The sequence below is a fragment of the Lagenorhynchus albirostris genome, chromosome 13, assembly GCF_949774975.1.
Source record: "Lagenorhynchus albirostris chromosome 13, mLagAlb1.1, whole genome shotgun sequence".
Classification (NCBI taxonomy): Eukaryota; Metazoa; Chordata; class Mammalia; order Artiodactyla; family Delphinidae; genus Lagenorhynchus; species Lagenorhynchus albirostris.
The window spans coordinates 8,376,102-8,398,536 of record NC_083107.1 but is presented as its reverse complement, the minus strand read 5'-3'; the positions used below and the strand labels follow the sequence as shown (position 1 = coordinate 8,398,536).

At 44.1% G+C, this 22,435-nt stretch overlaps 1 protein-coding gene across 1 annotated transcript in view; it reads left to right on the top strand.

Annotated features, from left to right (window-relative positions):
• Positions 1-22,435, top strand: part of VWA3B (von Willebrand factor A domain containing 3B) — a 213,765-nt gene that overhangs the window by 78,767 nt on the left and 112,563 nt on the right. The window contains exon 9 of the mRNA XM_060169018.1: positions 7,705-7,830. Coding sequence (XP_060025001.1) covers positions 7,705-7,830 — 126 coding nt within the window. The remainder of the gene's footprint in view (positions 1-7,704; positions 7,831-22,435) is intronic.

Sequence of the window (22,435 nt, the reverse complement as noted above, 5' to 3'; positions counted from 1 at the left end):
TAGTGGGTTTAAATCCTGGGTTCCTTGTTTATTCTTAGCCTGTCACCAGGACCCCTGCACTGCTCACTGGCACCCTCTCTTGGCACCGGGCCGTGGTGGGCTCAGCCCAGTTCTTTAGTCACCAAGATAATCAATCTCTTGGAATCACACTGAAATAATCAAGTGGGTTCAGACATCCTGCATCACCTAACAAAACACTGAAGCATAGAGAAATCTCTGAAGAATCTTTTAAAAATTGACTTGAATTACCAGGAAAAAGAGCTAGTGTAGATTTCTGCTTACATTTGAATACGCTTGTTCTGGTTTCAAGGTGAGGGATCTGCTCCACATATATTATTTGAAAGTGGAGCCTTGTGCTGAGCTCTGGGGTTACAATGATGAAAGAAGGGGGTCCCTCTCTTCAAGAAGCTGATGTTCTGGAGCAGCCTACAAGGTGTCAGGGATGTACCAAGGAGAGCAGTTACAAAAAGGGATAAACGTAGTTCTGTGCTCAAAGTCATAACAGTTTGATAAGGGATGCAGTATGCCGATAGTAGAAGCTCAACCCTGGAGCGCTTTCAGAGTGAGTAAAACCCATCGGGCCTGCCCGTGGGTGACCGCCAATCCCAGCACAGGTAGATTACAGCTAAGCAAGCAGGTGTGTGCTACACCTCAGCAGAGTGCAGTATTAGGTCCTGACCTTGGTGATACAGCTCACCAACCATCATCGTCTACAGATCAGAATTACAAACTGGGTGGTTTCCATACCAGGAAGAGATGAGCCTATAAGCCCCTTGAAGGAAACTAAAAGCAACCGGTACATAACAGATGAGGTTTGCTTACACAAATCCTGCATTGTGGTAATTTTTGAGGATATACAAGGACAGTGCTCCACATGGGAAGAGTACGGGGAGGGGGAGTTGGAGACAGGCAGACCTGAGGCTGAAGCCTGACTTTATCACTTATTAGCTGTGTGGCCTTGGGCAAGTTCCTTAACTTCTCTGAACTGCAGTTTGCTCATCTGTTAAGTGGGAGTGATGAGCCCTACTCGGGTGATGGCTGTAAGAACAAATGAAGTAGTATGTTTAAGTGCCCAACATAGTGACTGGCACATAGTAGGTACAAAGTCAATTTTACTTTCCCCCCCTTCCTCCCTCTTTCTGTATCAGCAGGAAGCAGCCATTATGAAATACATCTAAAATAAACGACACTCTTAGAAATAGTAGAATATCATGAACCATATCAATGAGAGTGGCCTGGAACGGGATCTGGAAGATGGTATGTCAAGGACTCTCTGACACCTTGAAGGTCAGACACAAAAAAGAGCTCTGACTCTTTCGGAGCATTTCTTTAGGGCAGAAATAGGGACATCAGGGTATTAGAATACCATTCCCAGAAATCACCCAACTTTTTTGTTTTTTCTCCAAGCATATGCTGGATAGAAATGATAGAAATAAAAGCTTCGCAAACTTCTGTTGCAAGAGACTCATGGGGATGCTTGTAAGAGTCCAATTTCCTGGATTCCCACCCTCAGAGTGAGTCTGGGGTGCGGCCTAGGAATCTGCATTTTGATAAGCTGATGGGGGATTCTGACACAAGTTCTGAGGACCACACTTTGGGAAGACCACCCTGGAGGGGGAGCCGCTTCAAAGCTCACACTGTTTCCTATTCACTCTGTATTTCCAGTGCCCAGATATCATGGGCGTTGATTGAGTTTTGTTGAAGAAATGAATGAATGATGACTCTCCGAGAAGATGTCCTGTTGTGAAAAGGATATTTTTAAATGATTGGCTTCCTGGTTTCTAGGTTAGTCTCTTGTGAGTTTAGAGTGAAATAATGAGTCTCCTAAAACTTATTCATTCCTGAATGACCTGGCAGAGCTGGGAAGAGACCCCTCTATGTGAGTGAGACCCAGTCCCCAGTAGCCCATATGACCTACCATCCCCAAAACGGGTTTCCATTGAGGGCAGGAGGCAGAGCAGATACTAGCGTGGGGTCACTCCCGCAAAACAACAGTCCTAGCCTTACTGTTTCTCTCTTGGTTCCGAGTTGGTTGACAGAAATCAGTGAGCAGCCCTGTGAGAATTCTTATAGTTCTTTTTGGGCACTGTAAGTCCCTTAGAACCAAAAGAAGTGCAGGCCTTTTATGTGATTAGGAAAGCTGAAAAACAAAAACTTTGATAACTTTGCTCTAAAGGAAACTCATAAAGTTCCTTCGAATTTACCATTTCATTGAAACACTTACCTTTGAGTTGGTGTCTTCTGAACGGCATTAGCGATTCTAAATAGAATAGATTTATCCAACTAAACTTTATTCGTGGGCATTTTGGGCATTTTCTCTTTAGATATTGCTTCTCTATTCTTGTGCCTGTGTCTTTATCACCTGTTTGCTAGTAGCCCACAGAGTCTGGGGTCATGCTTCTTACTGAGTTTTGTGGAACACTTGCTCCCTACCATGGGGAGAAGAGTTATGGTTTATATACAGGTTTTCTATGTGAATATTGGACAATTAGACTGCATTCCATTTGCACTTTACAGTGTTATACTTAGAAGAAAGAGGCCCCAGGAGATGGTACCATAGCCGCCTATTAAGAGTTGTCCATACTTGATATTTGAAACTGCTTTTAAGGCATCATGATGTTTGTGAAACACATATATTCATTGTCCCAAGAAAATATTAGACATTTATCAAGATGGTGAAATGACTCTATTTGCTTTAAATTCATTAATGGTTAATTTCCATAGGGTGAGACTGAGCAAAATATCTTAATATGTAATTAAAACAAGGAACTGGGAATGCTTCCATTACAACAAAAACTACTGATTTCACCACTTTCAATCCCTTTATGGATGTAATATACACCCTTTTACCAGATGCATATTGTATTTTTAGGTCTCTGGGGATTTTAATTACCTCATTGTTTATTATTATTTTTAAATGTTTTATCACTTTCTGAAAATAGAGGTGCTGTGTTTTCCTGAAAATACTGCCTTTTATAGTCATATTCAACTCTTTCAGATCCTCAAGACTGAGTAGGCATTTAGGGCTCAGGCAGTCAGCAGAGTCTCCACCCAGGGGGGCCAGTTCTTCCCCCAGGAGCCCTGGCGATGGGGAAAGGGCCACAGCAGGACTCAGGGGGTGGTCTGGGATTCAGGTTGCTGAGGGTGGTTTTAATTTAATTTAATTTAATAGCCCTTCCCTTCCTGCCCCTGGTATTGCTAATATTTCAGATACGGGGGTGAGGGGGTGGGGACCTTGCCTTGCTGTGGCACGAGGACCTAAAAAGAAATGACTTACTGCTCTAGGGCATGTCACTGTTAATGTCTGGAACACCTAGGGTATAGCCATATGCTCAAATGATATTAAGTCTGTTACCATTTAGAAGAGTTTCTTGCATTATTGGGGGTTGTCGGTTATGGGACAGAGCAATCCCTCGAGGAGAGAATGCATTAGGTGCTCCGTCATTGTTTCTTTGTAATAAAAAAAAATGAAAAGAAGAAAGGATAGGAATCCTTACTGGAAACGCTGGACCCTGTGCTGAGTGCCGTGGAGGATACAAAGAGAGAAGAGACATTCTGCCCTTGCAAACATAAACCGTAATCCAACACAGCAGACTGATACTGCAGGAAAGCTGTAGATCACAGCTCTCGGCCCCAGGATGGCCCTGGACCCACCGCTGAGTGGTGAGCTGTGCTGTAAGCAGCTGCTTACTAAAAATAAAGCTTCGTGTTTGTGAAGGATTGACTTAAATGAGCCTGGATTCAAGGTCTGGATACACTAATTCACCATCTCCGGCTGATGCTTCTTTATGCTCTTTGGAATTGGAGGTTGGCTGGCCAGGCAGCCAGGAATTGCATATGGCGCCAGCCTCTTTAATTGCGTGTGTCCTGGCAACAAAAGCACCGAGAGCAGTGGCTGTGCTGGTTCATTTCATGGGAATTGAAAAGGAACAGGAGGCAGATGGCTGTTTCCTGGGGTGGCGGGGCAGAGTTTGATGGTGGAGTCAGGCTGCTGCCTTGAATGAAGGGTGGGGCTGGGTGAGTGCAGTGGAGGGCTCTGAGCCCCCTGATAGGGAGCACAGGGGAGTGCAGGGGCCCTGGAGGGCTGGGAGGATGGTGCTCTTACTGGGTTCATGGTGACAGACTATTAGAGGGGGTGTCCTGGCGGGGGCCTTGAGCCCTGGATTTGAATGCCAGCTCAGGGTTCACTGGCAGTGCCCACCCACCACATATACTAAGCGCTCAACAAATATTTGCCACGTGAATAGATGACTGACTTGGACTCTGACAACTGGACTTTATCCTACAAGTGAGACAAGCAAGATTTAACCGGGAGGTAGTGTTTGGTGGCAGGTGGGTCTCCTTCATATGTTAAACAAGCCAGTCAGTACCGCGTGCTGACAACAAACAGCAGCTTGATGTGACGTCAACTCCAGCTAGTGTCAGCATTCTGTGAGCCTTCAAGTGGTCACCACAAGGCCTATGGGGGATGTCAGGGGTTGGGGTGGGAGGGGGCCGCTGGGGTTGGAGGATCTTTTAGGTCACCTGGGTGTCTGTCTGAGGAACCATATCCTGTCTCTGTGCACGGCAGGATCCGCTGTGGTTTCATCTCCTTTCTGGTTTGGCCTGGAGAACTTCAAACTCACAAAGCTCTCTGAATACTGCAATCTCCTGTGCCCTGTCCTCCACGCTCTTCTGTTTCCAGTGGGGCTGTCCTCCTTGGCTGCAGCCGTCTGATTTCCCAGCTAAGCTCCTTAGAAATGACCCAGATAAAGATGGCAGCCCTTCCTGACTGCCTGTCGAATAACTTGAAATAAAACCTCTACCTTCTAAGTTAGGCTTTTTTTTTTTTTTTTTTTTTGTTGCGGTACGCGGGCCTCTCACTGTTGTGGCCTCTCCCATTGTGGAGCACAGGCTCCGGACGCACAGGCTCAGCGGCCATGGCTCACGGGCCCAGCCGCTCCGCGGCACGTGGGATCCTCCCAGACCGGGGCATGAACTAGCGTCCCCTGCATCGGCAGACGGACTCCCAACCACTGCGGCACCAGGGAAGCCCTAAGTTAGGCTTTTTATTGCCCGTGGTTTTTCTTGTCTGCTAGCTGGTTTTGTTTCATTATGTTTTGTTCTTAGAGCAGACCAAGTTAAATGGGTAGTTTTGAGTTGTTTTGTTTTCTGATCACCAGCGTAGGAATCTGTAGCTGCCGGATTATAACGACTAAACCAGTGGAGTGAGAGTCTGATGACTGCTTGCTCAGGAGAGCACATCCCGGGTCACTGCTGCCCCTTAAACGCACTTTCCTGTCCTCGGATCAGCCAGCGGCAACTGTATTTCCTTGGAAGTTTTTCCTTTGAGGCTGAAGGAGTAGTCTACTCCTTCTTAAGATGTTATTGACAAGCCTGGGGGAAATGGAAAGCCTTGACTCATTTGAAACTTTTAAAGAGAGAATTCTGCTACTTAACACCTCCAGGCTAAAGCAAGCAGCTGGAAGCCAGTTTTGCTTTCACAGGGTCAGAAAATCCTGGGGGCTCCAGGTTTGCGATGGGTAGCAGCCTGCGATATTTTTGGAGTTCCAGCGTGGAGCTGGGTACTCATCACGTTTCACTCCTCGGGCTATTGATGGCTGTGGAGCCCTGGTGGCCATCCATCTCTGTCAGGGCTTGTCACTTGCTTCTTAATAAATATAGCTATTAGGGCTTCCCTGGTGGCGCAGTGGTTGAGAGTCCGCCTGCCGTTGCAGGGGACGCGGGTTCGTGCCCCGGTCCGGGAAGGTCCCGCGTGCCGCGGAGCGGCTGGGCCCGTGAGCCATGGCCGCTGGGCCTGCGCGTCCGGAGCCTGTGCTCCGCAGTGGGAGAGGCCACAACAGTGAGAGGTCCGCGTACCGCAAAAAAAAAAAAAAAAAAAAAAAATATATATATATATATATATATATATATATATAGCTATTAATACTCTCTCACTTGATCTGGCCAACTTCAGGAGGGCCAGAGCTCTGGTTTCCCTTAATTCCGCCCCACCCTTCCGGACTACATTTTAAAAGTCAGAAACATCAACTCTGGTCTGCCCTGGTAGCTTAAGGTCAGTCTTTTGGCCCAGGGTGGACGAATCTCCTGGGGCGGCCCCTACACGTGATGGCTGTTCTCTTTCTCTGTGGTTGTGGGATCTCAGGCATCTGTGCACTGTTCAGTGGGATGCCATCAGCAGCTTGGGTAGGGACCTCTATAAACCAGCCGTCCCTTTTCCAGGACACCTAGTCAGGGTGGCTGAGTTGGTACAGTTACACCAACTTGGGTTTGACACCCTGCTCTGCCACTCTTGAGGGTATGACCTTGGACAACTAACTAGCTCCACCTCAGTTTACACAGCTGGGAAATGGGGACAGGAATAGAATTTGCCTGGAGAATTGTGAAGAGAGATGAGAAAATGTTTCGAAAGGCCTAAGCACAATGCCAGGCACGTAGCAGATACCCCAAAAAGGTGTTTATCATTAGAGAATCGGGACTCGGCTTACTTAAGTAATAACAGCATCAGTGTTCTCTGAGCCGACTGTACACAGTCTGTGAAGTAGATTTCTTGTGCATGTTTGTTTTTAAATAAACTTTTACTGGAATGGAGTCTTTAAAACTAGAGAATACGCCTGCTAAACTCTTGTCTGAGCAACCTTTTAGAAGCACCCCAGAGCAGGGACTCCCCTGTAGCCCCCACGATGCCGTGAGTGGTGCCAGGATGGCGGCTGGGCCCGCGGCTGCCACTGAAAATGGGTGAGTGGCATCTTCTAAGCACAGTTGCCTGTTAGAGCCACTGCTGGCCTTGTATGCACAGCAGGCTGTGGTGGAGAGAACTGTAGGTTCCCATACAGTTGTAAGAAATAACAGAAATGCCCACATGCTCTTTACTGGGTTTCCCCCATGGTAGCATCTTGCAAAACTATAGGACAGTATCACAAGGATATCGATATTGATGCTCTCAGGATACCACCCCAGGTTCCCACGTGTTGCATTTTATAGTCATACCCATCCCCCTCCTGCTCCTATACCCTCCTTAACCTCTGGAGGTTACTAATCTATTAGAGCCAGGATCCTGGTGGAGGCAGAGCCTCTGTCCCAGCCTTGGACTTCTTACCCATGGGATGAACGTCTATTGACTGATGGCTAAAATGATATAAATGTCTATATTAATTAAGCCATATCATTAAAAAAAATGTCATACAGCCAAACCAAACCCTTAACTGAGACAGGAGAGGTCCAGAAAAGGAGGCCAAAGAATTGTTATTACATTAGGGAAAAATAGAGTTGTGAAGGTGGTTTCAAAGAAGCAGGGAATCTCAGCTTAATCAAGAGAGGTGAGGGGTTGTTACTTCCATATACCGTTGAGTTTCCCTTGCTCACAGTGATCACCCTGGCTTTTATTGGGTGCCTTTGAATATTTTTATTCTTTATCTTATTTGAGTATTATCGATAAATTCATCTTAAAATATCCTGGCTGCCACAAATATTTACTTTATAAGGATTTATTACCTCCTAAGGTCTGCATTTACGATTTCTTGAGATGACAGCGTTTTCTTAGGGATCTCACTTCTGAATCTCAGAAAGACGTTAGTGGAGCAAATGGAAGAGGGTGTTCAGAAATATTCTAGAAACTTGGCCGGGCTGTGCCAGGCTTGCTAGGACCACCAGAGCATTCTGGGGCCTTCCACAGCTGCCTGCTCACACGTGTTTCCCTTCCAGGAGCTGGGGTCAGAGAGGACGTGTTTCTCATCTGGAGGGAGATGCAGGAAGCCAGCAGCACGTTGGCCCAGATCCAGAGTCTGGTGGCTGAGCCTCCCAATACTGACGTGGCCACAACAGATCACGGTGGGTGCTGTTTACGGGCACGAGTGTAAAAGAGTCATAACTGCTACTGGTTGGGGATGGGGGCTGTTTCCATGTTCCTTACCAAGGAGAGCTCCTTAGCCCAGCTCCTGAGGGGACTCTGCAGAGCTCTGCTGTGCTCCGTGTGTGTGTGTGTGTGTGTGTGTGTGTGTGTGTGTATCAGTGTGTGCACATGTGTGTGTCTGCAGTTTGTCAAAGCAAAATCAGAGTTCTATTCAGGGACTATATTGCAAGAGGGGAAAAGAGACCTCAGTATGGAAGTGGGCTCAGTTATGAATAAACATGGACCAGTGGGGATTTACAGGCAAGGAGCAGAGTGGAGGGTTGGTGGGTGGAAAATTACCAAGAAGAAACATCAGGGTTAAAAGGGGATTTCTGGCTAAACCTATCTGACAGGATTCTTGCTGAAGGCGGGCCGGGGTGATCAGACATCACCTGGGGGACAGGGGGAATGAGGAATTTGCTCAGGTATGGGGGGTGGGGGATCCTGGTAAACTGTCTTCTCAGGATTTTTGCTAAAATTAGGCTATGCAGAGACAAACACGGAAGTCCATAGGTCAAGATCCAGTTGAAAAGAGGATTCAGAGGAACCTGGGTTTGGAGTGAGAAATCTGGTTGTAAATCCCAGCTCCATCACTAGATTAACCTGAGTCTATCTCTTTGAGCCTTAGTTTATTCTCCTGTTAAATAGTGATAACATCAGTCTTAAGAGCTTATTGTAAAAATTAAGTAAAATAATGCATGCTTTGCACCAAACAGGTACTTGGTAAATGTTAGCTCCATCTTTTCTCTTTCACCGTAGGGCAGTGAGAATACTGATTCTTCGTCCTGAGTTCTTGAGTTAGTAAAGGATTTTCCTCTGTAGGGGACTGGTTTCATTTAGGGCACGGCTGGTAATAACAGTAGTTAACAAAGCACATACCTTACACGTCAGGCACTGTTCTAGGCACTTCACAAGTATTAGCTCATTTCATCGTTACCACAATCTTATAGGATAGCTGCTACTTTTATCTCCATTTAAGGTTAAGTAACTTGCCCAAGGCCATGCTAGAAGTAATGAGGCCAGGATTCAAAACCTAGTTCTTCAGTAAAAATACTGATGTCTGGCTCCCAACCCAGACATTCTGATTTAATCCATAAAGGATGCAATCTGGACATTGGGAGTTTTGAGAGTTCCCCAGGCAATCCTAATGTGCAGCAAAGTTTGGAAGCCCCTGCCATGCTGTATTGCCTCCTGGTACCCTGCCTGTGTTACAGAGGCATCAGTAGGGGAGGAGAGCAAGAAGGCCAGGCTGGCTGGGGTCAGGGATGCAGTTGAAGAGGAGAAGCGGGGAAGGGGACACGAGTAGAGGGAGGAGGAGGTAGAAGGCATGGGTGAGCTTGCCCTGTGCGACTTAATAAATTCCTGGCAACAGTGGCTTTTTCCTGTGAGTGGGTGTCCTGACTTGGGTCTGGGGCAGCAGCAGCTGCAGTTGCTTCCCCAGGACCAGCTGTCTGGGGTTTCCAAGGAGGGGCCCAATCAGGCTTGTCTGGAGGGGCTGCTCACTTGTGGTGACACCCGTCCCCCCTCAGCGTGAGCTTAGAGTCAAGGACTCAGAGAGTCCTCTGTCATCCTGAGAGAATGAAAACGAAGCAGGGGACCTGGGATAAGGCAAACATTCATGCCAGACAAATACTCGCTGCTAAGGTGTTTGGGGGAGTGCTATGGACTGAAATCTGTCCCGCCAAACTCAGATGTTGAAGCCCTAACCCCAGTGTGTCTATATTTGGAGAAAGGGCCTATAAGGAGGTAAAGTTACATGAGATCGTAAGGGTGGGGCCCTAATCTAATAGAACTGGTGTCCTAATAAGAAGAGAAAGAGATACTGGAGACCTCTGTCTCTTCACACATCACATGAGGACACAGCCGGAAGGTTGCCATCTACAAGCCAGGAAGAGACGCTTCACCAGAAACCAAACCTGTAGGCACCTTGATCTTGGACTTCCAGCCTTCAGAACTGTGAGAAAATAAACTTCTGTTGTTTAAGCCACCCGGTCTTTAGTATTTTGTTATGGCATATTGAGCAGACTAACAGAGGGAATATTGAAGCTTGGGGTAATCTTGAGGGTTAACAGAAGGTTTTTAGATGTTGTTTCTAAAGGAAACAGAAGAGCTATTGGCCTCTGTAATCTTTAGAAAGATAGATTGTCATCCCTTTGTTTCAATCTAATACACACACAGGACTAAAAACCAAAATAACTCCAAGCATAAACTTTCAAAACATGCTTTTTTTGGGGGGGGCGCTGTATTGGGTCTTAGTTGTGGTGCACAGGCTCTCTCGCTGAGGCACACGAGCTCAGTAGTTGTGGCACGCGGGCTTAGCTGCCCCGCAGCATGTGGGAACCTAGTACCCCGACCAGGGATTGAACCCGCGTCGCCTGCATTGGAAGGCAGATTCTTTACCACTGGACGACCAGGGAAGTCCCAAAAGATGCTTTAAATGTACCGTTTCTATTTTTTTTAATTTATTTTATTTTATTTATTTTTATTTTTGGCTGCATTGGGTCTTTGTTGTTCACACTGGCTTTCTCTAGTTGCAGCGAGTGGAGGCTACTCTTCGTTGCAGTGCACGGGCTTTTCATTGTGGTGGCTTCTCTCATTGAAGAGCATGGGCTCTAGGCGTGCGGGCTTCAGTAGTTGTGGCACGTGGGCTCAGTACTTGTATTTCGTGGGCTCTAGAGCTCAGGCTCAGTAGCTGTGGCGCACGGGCTTAGTTGCTCCGCGGCATGTGGGATCTTCCCAGACCAGGGCTCGAACCCGTGTCCCCTGCACTGGCAGGTGGATTCTTAACCACTGTGCCACCAGGGAAGTCCCTACCATTTCTATTTAAAAAGGAAAATTTGGTCAGGACCTTTCACTGTTGGATACCAAAAGAAGCTTTTGTAACCTTGCTTTGGCCCCAAAGGCCACATGTAGCGTCTGACATGCTCCCGTTGCTGCCCACAGCCCAATGTTATTGAAGCACAGGCTATGTGCTTGTGCACAGGGTCAGCCCAAGACCCTGCGTCTGCTTTGTGTGAGGGCAGCAGCCATTTTCCATGTTTGGCTGCCCAGGGCCCGCAGGCCAGAGGAGATATGGTAGCCGTCTGGAGAGGGGAAGGGTAGGATGGAGGAGATCAGGTGAGCTGTCATTACACGTGGAACCTTCCTGTGAATTAGACAAAGTCTTCCTTCCTGGACATAGCGGCCCCCACCTGCCCCCTGGACTGGGTGCACTGGTTCAGGGACCAACTGGCACCTATAGGACCAGGACCGGGAGGGCAGTTCCTGGCAGGGATGACTCCTCAGCCTGATACCTGGAATAAGAAGATGGGGAGGCCACACAATCTGGCCGTTGGTAATTTTGACCTCTTTTAATTACCAAGAGCAGTGCATGATAATTCCCTGAGGGAAAAAAAAAAAACTGACAAAAATATAGGAAACATTGGTTTTTAAAGGCGCTTGACACCAAGCAACCAAGGCCAGTGGTCTCTGAGATACAGGAAAATCCAAGGTAAACTCTGATTGTCCCAGCTTAATGCTTAGTGCTCTGAGAGAGTTTCCAGGCCATGGTGTAGGGAGAAGGATCCCAGGTAGAGCAGAGCAAACTTCCAGGTTTGAGAGACAGAGTTAAGAGTCCAGGGAGATCAAGATATCAAGATTTCACGGGACAAAGTACCAGAGAGGAGAGAGGTGCACAGAGAGAGAACTCTGGAAATCTGCAAAGAGCCCCTCTTGTGATTTCTGCTCAATATTGATCATTCTATGAGGAAACTACCTGAGGCTGGGGAAGATCCATTGGAAAGAATTAGAAAGAAAGGGTTTAGAGCTCACACAGGGCCAGGAACAGTGCCTGTTCTTACCAGCCTGACTGGAAAAATTTATAAGTCACAGAGCACTGGGTAGACTACTTGGGAAGGTCTTGCCTCAGTAATGGGGACTGACTAGCCTTAAACTGAGCTCTGGGCCCTTCTAAGAAATCATCAAAGCAAGACATGAAAGTAGAGAGTTCTTTATGGGTAACTTAACTGCATCTCAGAACAAAGCTCAAGAAGATTTATAAGAATATAAAATCATCCAGTACCTAACAAGGTAAAATTCACAACAATTGGTATCCAATCAAAGTTTACTAGGCGTGAAAAGAAGAAAACTGACACAGATGTTAGAATTGGCAGAAAAAGACATTTAAACAGTTACAACTGTATTCCATATGTTCAAAAAGTTAAGTGGAGACAGGGAAGTATTTTTAAAAAATACATGTTGAACTTTTAGAGATGAAAATTTTTAGGGAAGAAAATATCTTACTTGGAAACATGCTGAATGGGATCAATGGCAGATTAGACATTGCAGGGAAAAAGATTAGTGATCTTGAAGGCATAGCAATAGAAACTATCCAAAATAAGACATACGGAGAAAAAAAAACCAATAATAAATAAAAAATAAGAACAAATAACAAAAGAGCGTCAGTGAACTGTAGGACAACTTCAAGTAAACAAATGTAGATGGAATTCCTGAGGAGAGGGGAGGAGGGAGAACAGAAATATATTTGGAAAAATAAAGATTGAAAAATTTCCAAATTTGATGAAAATTATAACTTAGAGATCCAAGAAATTCGATGAATGCCAAGTACAAGAAGATGAGGGGAACTGTACCAAAGGACATCACAATCAATTTGCTTGAAACCGCTAAGGAAGAGAAAATGTTAAAAGCAAGCAGAGCAAAAAAGACATTTTCTGTAAAAGGAACAGAGATAAGCATGACAGCAGATTTCTTGTTGCACGTGAAAAGACAGTGGAGTAACATCTTATTTTTTTTCATTCAGTACCTTAAACTCGCAATCTAGAATTCTATATTTTGTGAAAATATCTTTCAAAAACAAAGGCAAAATAAAGACATTTTCAAATGTACAACAGCTGAAAGAATTTATTATCAGCTCATCTGCACTGCAGGAAAAGTTAGAGGGAGTCCTTCAGGCAGAAGCAGCATGTAATACTTTGATATGGAGAGAAATGAATGGCGACATGGTTCTACACAAAGGAATTAAGGACACTGGGAATAACTGCATGGGTAAATAGGTGGTATTTTTCTATTCAGATACCGTTAAAAGACAGTTGACTGTTTAAGCTAAAATAATAACAGTGTACTGTGGGGTTTATACCATGTATATAAAAGTTAAGTGTATGACAATAGTAGCATAAAAGCAGGAGGGGAATAGCAGCATTATTCATAAGTTCCAAGGATGAACAACCCAAAAGTCCACCAACAGATGACTAAACAAAAGGTGGTATATACAGACAATGGAATATTATTCAGCTTTAAGAAGGAAACTCTGACACATGCTACAACACAGATAAACCTTGAAAACACTATGCTAAGTGAAAAGCCAGACCCAAAAAGTGGTTACCTGGGGCTGGTGGGATTGGGGAATGGAGGGAGTCACTTAATGGGTACAGAGTTTCTGTTTGGGATACTGTAAAAGTTCTGGAGTTGGATGGTGGTGATGGTGATTCAACAGTGTGAATGTACTTGATGCCACCTAAAACTGGTTACAATGATACATTTTGTGTTATGTGTATTTTACCACAATTGTAAAAACAGCAAACCACTGCATTGCAAAAAAAAAAAAAAAAAAAAAAAAATCCAGGAGGGGAGAAATGGAAATATGCTATTGTAAGGTTCTTATACTATGTGTGGGGTGATATAATATCAATTGAAATTAGACCATGATACATTGAACATGTGTACTGTAAACTAAAATAACCACTAAATAACAAAGCAAGCCAACAAACAAGATAAATTGGATTTGAAAATACTCAATCCAAAAGCTGTCAGGAAAAAAAGAGAGAGAATTAAGGACAGATGGGGCCAATAGACAACAAATAGCAAAATGATTGACAGAAACCTAACCATGCATATGGCAAAACTTACCAGTTTGTACATTTTAAATGTATATGGTTTATTGTTATCAGTGATCAATTATACCTTAACACAGCTCTTAATAAAGTAACACAGGAGGCTGTGCATCTCTCCTGAAGTGCTGAGCTGTTCAGAGACATTGGTGTTGGCATATACGAGCATTCTATGTGTTTGTGTCTGTGTGTGTGCCAGGTATGGCTCTCAAACGATAATATGGCCTTTCTCACAAAACGTTCAAGAATTTGTCCAAAGTTAGGGAGACTTTACTCTTCTTTGGATGATGCTTCAGCTCAAAGCATTTCAGGAACTCTGCATTTGCAGTAACCTTCACAGACATTTTATGACTCACTAGAGATAATTAGTCTAATCATGTTGTGTAGTGATGCCGAAATTGGACTCCGCATACTTGGTTGGTTCAGAATATCAAACTCAATGCCAAGAGACAAGGAAAAGGCAAAAGGTCCACTCAGGCTCTGTAGGAAGTTCCATCAAGGAGCTCTACGGGAGTTTTGAGCATTTTTTTTTAACAAGTGGAGAAAGAGACAATGCTCATTTTTATTGGCATTGTATTAAATAACTGGCTGGATTTCCCTGTAGTCATTGGTGATGGTGAAGTACACAGGTTTGGAGTTACAAAGACATTAATCTTGGCTCTGCCCACTCCTGTGTGACCCTGGACAAGACATTTATTATCTGTGCCTCAGTTTCCTTATTTGCAAAATTGGGATAATGATAATACCTACCCAATGTGCTGTTGTGAGAATTAAATGAGAAAATATATGTAAAACACTCAGAACTGTGCTGACACATAGAATGTAATGATAGCATAAAAAAACTTTGATCCATTTATTTATTCTTTTGTTTATTGAATCCTCACTGTACGTAGCTCTGTGCTAGACAGTGAGTATAATGACGAAAAACAGACATGGAATGGCCCCTAATAAAGCAGGATCTTGTACCATTTCTTGTTCAGGAAGGGTAGAAAATCAGAAGCACATGGAAGTATAATTCCCACCTGGGGAAGTATGACTAAGGAAAGGTGTGAGCTCCTGAGGTTTTTGGGGTAAAGGAAAGCCTCGCTGAGGAAATAACATTGGAGCTGATATCTGAGGGTTGAGGGGGTGAGTTAATGAGATGAAGGGTGGGAGTAAGGGAAGAATTTACGCTAGGCAACAGAATAGCGCATGCAAAGGTCCTGAGGCAGGAAGGAGCATGGCACTTTAGTAGAGCTGGAAAAGATGAGTGTGGCCAGAGCTCAGAATTCAAGTTAGCAATTGGCCTGTGATGAGTCTGGAAAAGTACCTCAGGACCAGACCATGCTGGGTCTGGAGTCCATGGCATGAGAAGTCAGTTTTTTTTTTTTGTTTTTTTGCGGTACGCGGGCCTCTCACTGTTGTGGCCTCTCCCGTTGCGGAGCACAGGTTCCGGACGTGCAGGCTCAGCGGCCATGGCTCACGGGCGCAGCCGCTCCGTGTCATGTGGGATCTTCCCAGACCGGGGCACGAACCCGTGTCCCCTGCATCGGCAGGCGGACTCTCAACCACTGTGCCACCAGGGAAGCCCGAGAAGTCAGTTCTTAATTTCAGACCAGTGGGAACCCAGTGGAAGCTTTTAAGCAAGGGAATGATAAGATCAGATTTGTATTTAGAAAAAACCACTTTGACTATTGTGTGGGAAAAGATTGGAGGGGAGGGACCAAGTGAGGATGAGGGAAGAGAGTTAGGATGTTAATATAGACAAGAAATGAAAGAATATTGGACTAGGGTGATAGTATGTGAAGATGATGCTAAGTGGGCAGATCTGAGGGAGAATTCAAACATTGAACCTGGCAGGACTTGGGTTAAAGAAGATATAAGTGTCAAAGCTAAGCTCCTAGATGAATACTGACGAAGCTGATTAATAAGCAGCAAGTGAGAGTGCTAGAAAGGGCCAGTATTTTGTTTAACTCAAGCATACGTTTTCTCATGTGTAGTGAGCTCTGTATTTTCTAGACAAAAAACACAAACATCTGCATAAGAGTAGCATGTAATGCTTCCACAAATCAGTGTTAAGGCTCTCACTGAAAAAATCCCCCCAAAATGTGGAAGAAGAATTATTTCATTAGGATTCTGTAGATGTGGTGCATTTAATTCAGGAAGGTTATTGGAATGTAATACAAGATATGATGAAATGTCAAAGCTAGAATCATGTTAGAAAGTGACTGTGTTAAATGAAAATAAAAATTCAACTTATCAAGATTTGTGGGATGCAGCAAAAGCAGTGCTTAGAGGGAAATTTATAGCATTGAATGCAATTAAATTAAAAGAGAGGACAGATCCAAAGTCAATAAGCTTCCACCTTAGGAAACTAGAAAAAGAGGAGCAAATTAAATGCAAAGTACACAGAAGAAAAAAATGATAAAAACTGGAGGAGATATTAATGACGTTGAAAACAAAATCTGTAAAGAAAGTCAACAGAATCAAAAGCTGGCTCTGGTTCTTTGAAAAGATCCATAAAATCAATAAACTTCTAGTCAGGCTAGCTAAGAACGAAAGAGAAAACACACAAATTACAAATACCAGCGATGAAAGAGGAAACATCACTAGGGATCCCATATTAAGAGGATAGTAAAGGAATATTATGAACAACTCTGTGCCTACAAAATTGATAACCTGGATGCAATGGACCAATTCCTTGAAAGGCACAATCTGTCAAATCTCCCACAAGAAGAAACAAACAATCTTAATAGGCCTATACCTGTTAAAGAAATTGAATCAATAACAAACAACTGTCCACAACAGAAAGCACCAGGCCCTAAAAGGGACTCCTGAAAGCATCAAGAGACAAGTGACTCATCACATGCAAGTGATCCTCAGTACAATTAACAACTGATTTCTCATCAGACACCATAGAGGCCAGAGGCAGTGGGATGAAATAATCAAAGTGGTGAAAGAAAAAGTCTGTCAATGAAGAATACTATATCTGGGAAAATTATCCATCAAAAGGAGGAAAGATTAACACATTCAAGATAAACAAAAACTGAGAGATTTCATTGCTAGAAAACTTGCCCTATAGAAGATAATAAAGAAAGTCTTTAAGGATGAAATGAAAGGGTATTAGAGAGTAACTTGAATCCACATTATAAAGATAACTACATGGGGGGCTTCCCTGGTGGTGCAGTGGTTGAGAGTCCGCCTGCCGATGCAGGGGACACGGGTTCGTGCCCCGGTCCGGGAAGATCCCACATGCCGCAGAGCGGCTGGGCCCGTGAGCCATGGCCGCTGAGCCTGCGCGTCCGGAGCCTGTGCTCCGCAATGGGAGAGGCCACAACAGTGAGAGGCCCTCGTACTGCAAAAAAAAAAAAAAAAAAAAAGATACCTACATGGGTAAATATAAAAGACAGTATAAATGTAGCTTTTGTTTGAACTTATTCTCCTATTTGATTTAAAAGACAACTGCACATAGCAATAATTATAAATATGTGTTGATGGGCACATAATGTATAAAGATATAATTTATATGAGAATAACAGCACAAGGAGTGGGGAGAGAATGGAGCTATATAGGTGCAAAGCTTTTGTGTACCTATTGAGATTAATTTGGCATTTATCTGAACTAGATTGTGGTAAGTTAAGATATTAAGTGTAGTCCTGAGGGCAGCCACTAAAAATATAACTCAAAAAAATTTAGTAAAAGAAATGCCAAGGGAATTAAAATGGTATACTAGAAAATATCTTTTTGGACACAAAAGGCAGTAATAGAAGAATAGAGGAACAAAAAAGATTTAAGACATATAGAAAATAAATAGCAAAATGGCAGATGTGAATCCTACCATATCATTTACTGTATTACATAAAAATGAATTATACACTTCAGTTAAACAGCAGAGATAAACACATGGATTAAAAAAAAAATGTTCCAACCGTATGCTGTCTACAAAATACACACTTTAGATTGAAAGATGCAAATAGGATGAAAGTCAAGGATGGAAAAAGACATACACATAGTAACAATCAAAGAGCTGGAGTAGCTATGCTAATTTTGAACAAAATAGATTATAAAACAAAAAATTTTTACAAAGAGATATCTGATAATAATAAAAGGGTCAAGTTACCAAGAAGGTATTATAATTGTAAACATATATGCACCTAACAGCAGATCTTTAAGCAAAAACTGGCAAATTGAAAGGAGAAATAGTTCAACAATAATAGTTGAAGACTTCAATATCCTACTTTCAGTAATGATGGAGGGACTTCCCCGGTGGTCCAGTGGTTAAGGCTCCATGCTTCCATTGCAGGGGGCACGGGTTAGATCCCTGGTCAGGGAACTAGGATCCCACATGCCGCAAGGTGGCAAAAAAAAAAAAAAAATGAATGGAATAACCAGGCAGAAGATCAATAGAAAACTTTAACAACACAATAAATCAACTAGACTTAATAGATATCTATAGATATCTGTTCCACGCAACGGCATTATAATACACATTCTTCTCAAATGCACCCAGATTATTCTCCAGAAGAGACCATATGTTGGACAATAAAATAAGTCTCAATAAATTTAAAAGGATTAAAATAATACAAAACATGTTCTCTGTTGATGCAAGATCAAAAAAGTGGCAAATATTTTAATTTCCCAAGGGAAGCAGATTCAGATCTCTGTCTTGGTTTAATTCTAGTATTCCCACTCTAAGAGTTGCCATTCTCACTACCGCAAGAATTTCAGGTTCTTAACCTTAAATTCCCAAACTCCATTAATCCTTTGCTCATTTCTTAATCTTGATTTTTCCACTTTATACTAAACATCTTGAATTGGTCTGTGTTTCTCTTGCCGTGTCATGCTATCTTTTAAAGAAATAGTTGCCTCTGGTATAATTTGTGGCCTATGTCACTGATCCTCAACTATTTTCAATTTATTTTCAATGTCATTTTAGACATAGACACATGAAATGTGTGGCTTTCGAAATTCTTCTCTTGGAGTCCGTGTTCTACTGGTGGGTTCTTCTTAGCCTTCATGCAGGTTTGTCATGAGCTATTGCTCCTTATCTCTCAGTGTCTAGTTGCAGGTATCATCAGAAAGTAAACTCTTCCTGCAGCTGCCTCATCCACAGCCTACTTGTAATTTTTTTTAAGCTTCCTTCTTTCAGAATCACGGGGCAGAAGAAAAAAAATTAGAAAACAGAACGATATCTTTGAGAGGCATTAGCTCCTCTCCCACATCCTATCCATTATCCGTGCTTTATGTTCTTTATTTTTACATCTGCTTCTTTTTTGCCTCTTTGTTCATTTAACTTCCTTCCCCTCCTGCTTACACCCCCTGAAGATTATAGGAGTTAGAGAACTCAGGGTTGGGATTGGTTTTTTGCTGGTTTATTGAAGTTGCATAAACCATGGAACCCTTCTTTTCAACAGATTCTACTTTGATTTTTACAAGCATTACAAGTAGGAAGTAAAAATCATTTTCAGGGGAGAAAGGGCCTAGAATTCATCAAGATTCTTTCCCAATCTCCCATGAACGTAATGGTTGCACACGCTAATCTTCATTCCCAAGATTATTCAACAGTCCACTCGGGGCAGACTCTATAGCTGCCAGTTTGGACTCAGGTACATATTAGAGATGTGACGTCAGGCACGTCACTGCATCTCCTCGTACCCCTGCCCTCGTGTGTGCACCCCCTGGGGCACTCCAGAGAACCTTTACCCCAATCTGCCAGGTGAATCAGTTGTGCAGAATATCAGTGGGTACCTTTCTCTGCCCTTCCATCTCCTCCTCCCCCTGGCTTGGCTCCCCTCCCAGTGCCAGGCAAACATGCTCAGCCCTCGGTGCTTTAACAAGTGTCGATGAACAGAAGATATCAGTCAGTCAGCAAGTGCAGTGCACAAAGTGTGTAACTGCCCGGAGACAGTCTACTCTCCTGAGCCACGCTGTCAACACCTGTCTCTTGGGCTCCCGACCCAGGTGGGCCTCATCATCCCACCTTCAGAGAACCCTCAGTCCTACCAGCTGCTGCCTGCTGAGCCTGTTGAAATCTCACCCATCTCACCAGCAGGAGTGTCCGGATTTCTTTCCCTGGCAGTTGCCCCCTTTCTCCTTCCTCTCTCTCCCTTCCCAGCTGTCCTCAATTCTTCCCCCCTCCCTCTCTCTCTTTCCTTCTCTTCTCTTCTGTTTCCCTCCTTCCTTCCCTCCCTCCTTCCTTCCCTCCCTCCTTCCTTCCTTCCCTCCTTCCTTCCTTCCTTCCCTCCTTCCTTCCTTCCCTCCTTCCTTCCTTCCCTCCTTCCTTCCCTCCTTCCTTCCTTCCCTCCTTCCTTCCCTCCTTCCTTCCTTCCCTCCCTCCTTCCTTCCCTCCCTCCTTCCTTCCCTCCCTCCTTCCTTCCTTCCTTCCCTCCTTCCCTCCCTCCCCTCCCTCCCTCCCTCCCTTCCTTGCTTCCTTCCTCTCTCTTTCCTTCTCTCTCACTTGCTTGCTTGCTGTTGGACACCACTTCCAGCTTCTTTGTAACTGTCTCACGGTGCCACTTCCCACATGATGTGCTACTTTTCCTGTGCCACTTCCCACGTGCCACTTCCCACATGGTAGCCAAGGGTTGGTTTACTGTCTCATGACACTTGTGATAACAGGGATGTTGGACAGTGTGTACCAAGCTGTGATCTATCAAATAAAAGCCCTACAAAATGTTCTGTGGAGAAAGGGCTTAGACTAAATGCCTTTAGGAAATACTATGCATGCCTCTGCTCATGGTGAGACCCACTGCTGATTCCTACAACAAAGGCTTTGACAAGTCCTTCGTTGAAAAACCTGTTGAAACTGTTTATTTTCAAGCTCTCCAAACTTTTTGCTAAGGAACCCTCTTTCTGAGTAATAGCCACTGACATGCAGTAGAAGTAGAGTCTGTGGAACACACTGTGGGAAACATTGAACTTGATGCTCTGTGAGGTTGGTTCCAGATCTAGACCTGTGGTTTAGTCATTAGCTGACTGTTCCCTTGAAAGGCACATGGGCCATGGCAGGAATGAGGTGCTGGACAAGTAACTTTCAGTGGAGGAGGATGGGCCTCTTAGTCATGGTTCTTCAGAGACACAAAACCAATAGGATATGTGTATATTTAAGTGTGTGTGTGTGTGTGTCTGTGTGTGTATGTGTATGTATACATGTGTGTATAGAGAGATTTAAGGAATTAGCTCACATGACTGTGGAAGCCAGCATGTCCAAAATCTGCGGGGCAGGCCAGCAGGCTGGAGACCCAGGGGAGAGCTGGTATTGCAGTTTGGGTCTAAAAGCAGAATTCCCTCTTCCTCAGGGGATGTCAGTCTGTCTTCTACTAAGGTTTCAGCTGAATGGAGATGCCCACTCACAATACGGAGGACTATCTGCTTTACTCAAAGTCTGCTAAGTTAAATGTTAATCTCACTTTTAAAATATCTTCATAGAAACATCTAGAATAATGTTTGTCAGATATCTGGGTAGTGTGGCTCGGCTAAGTTGACACATAAGATTAACCATCGCCAAGGGGAGGGTAGTTATGGTGACTCTAAGTCCTTGATGGCTGTGAGCCTCTAGAGGAGGAGTGGGCACTGACGGACTGTGTCCAGTTTGTCTCTTTGCTGTGGCCCTGGCTGTAGCTGTGATGTTTCGAAAGCACTGGCCGGTAGGTCTTACTCCTTGAAAAATGTTCTGAGATTGATAAATAGGACAGGGGCTGGGTGGCAGGTAAGTTATCCTGTGACATGGATGTGATCTGCCCATGGATTAGAGAGAATCTAGGATGCACTGTGAGGTCACATCTCTATCATACATGAAGGTATTATCCTTGACTCCATAGGTGAGAATTTATGTAGCACATTTAATTAAGACAACTGCAGGGGAATGGGAAGGACCCCTTAGTGAGTGACTTGTGATGAATGGATGACTCCCTCGCCACTCCTCTCCTTTCCCTGGGAAAATGAGGCTCAGATGGGGGTGGTGTAATTAGCACTGAAAGTGAAAAGATTTCACCCTTTCTCTCCTTTCTTCAGCTTTGGGGCACCTATGCTCTTTGGTTTTGTATGCTTGGCTGCCCCTTCTTTCCTTTATGAAGTTCAAGTTGCTTTGGGGTCTTCCTCCAACCCCTTTTCAGAGGGTAATTGGGAGCCTGAATCATACCCTCAGGGTGACTGCACTGCCTGGTCCTGGGTGAAGCTACAGTCAAAAATTAGTCTCTGGCTCTTTAAAAATCCCTTCTTAGAATTTGTTTGATGTGTTTTTAGGAAATTCTTTTATGATTGGCTTGAATTTATAATTGATAAAAGGCTCTTGTCTTTTCAAAAGAAAGCAACCCAAAAGAGAGCAAAGCATGTGATGGGTGTGTGTGTTGCTATGGAAATAATTGAATGAAAACTTTATTTCCTACTTACACCTATTGATCATAAAGGAGGGAGGAGAATAAAGTAGGAGTAAAGAGGAGACAAAGGCTTAGAATGTAATCAACAATAATTGAGGAAAAATGGTCACCCAAAGGGTTTCTCCAAGGAGGCTGACCCCACTGACGAAAATGCCTCCAATTTCCTTTTGCTTTTTCCCTGCGATGCAGGAGAACTTGCAGGAGAACCTTGGGATCAGAAGCTCTGGGAAACCTCTGATTTCAGTCCCCTGTGCAGATTGAAAAGACACTTTGTGAATCACGTAGAAACCAACTGCTGACAT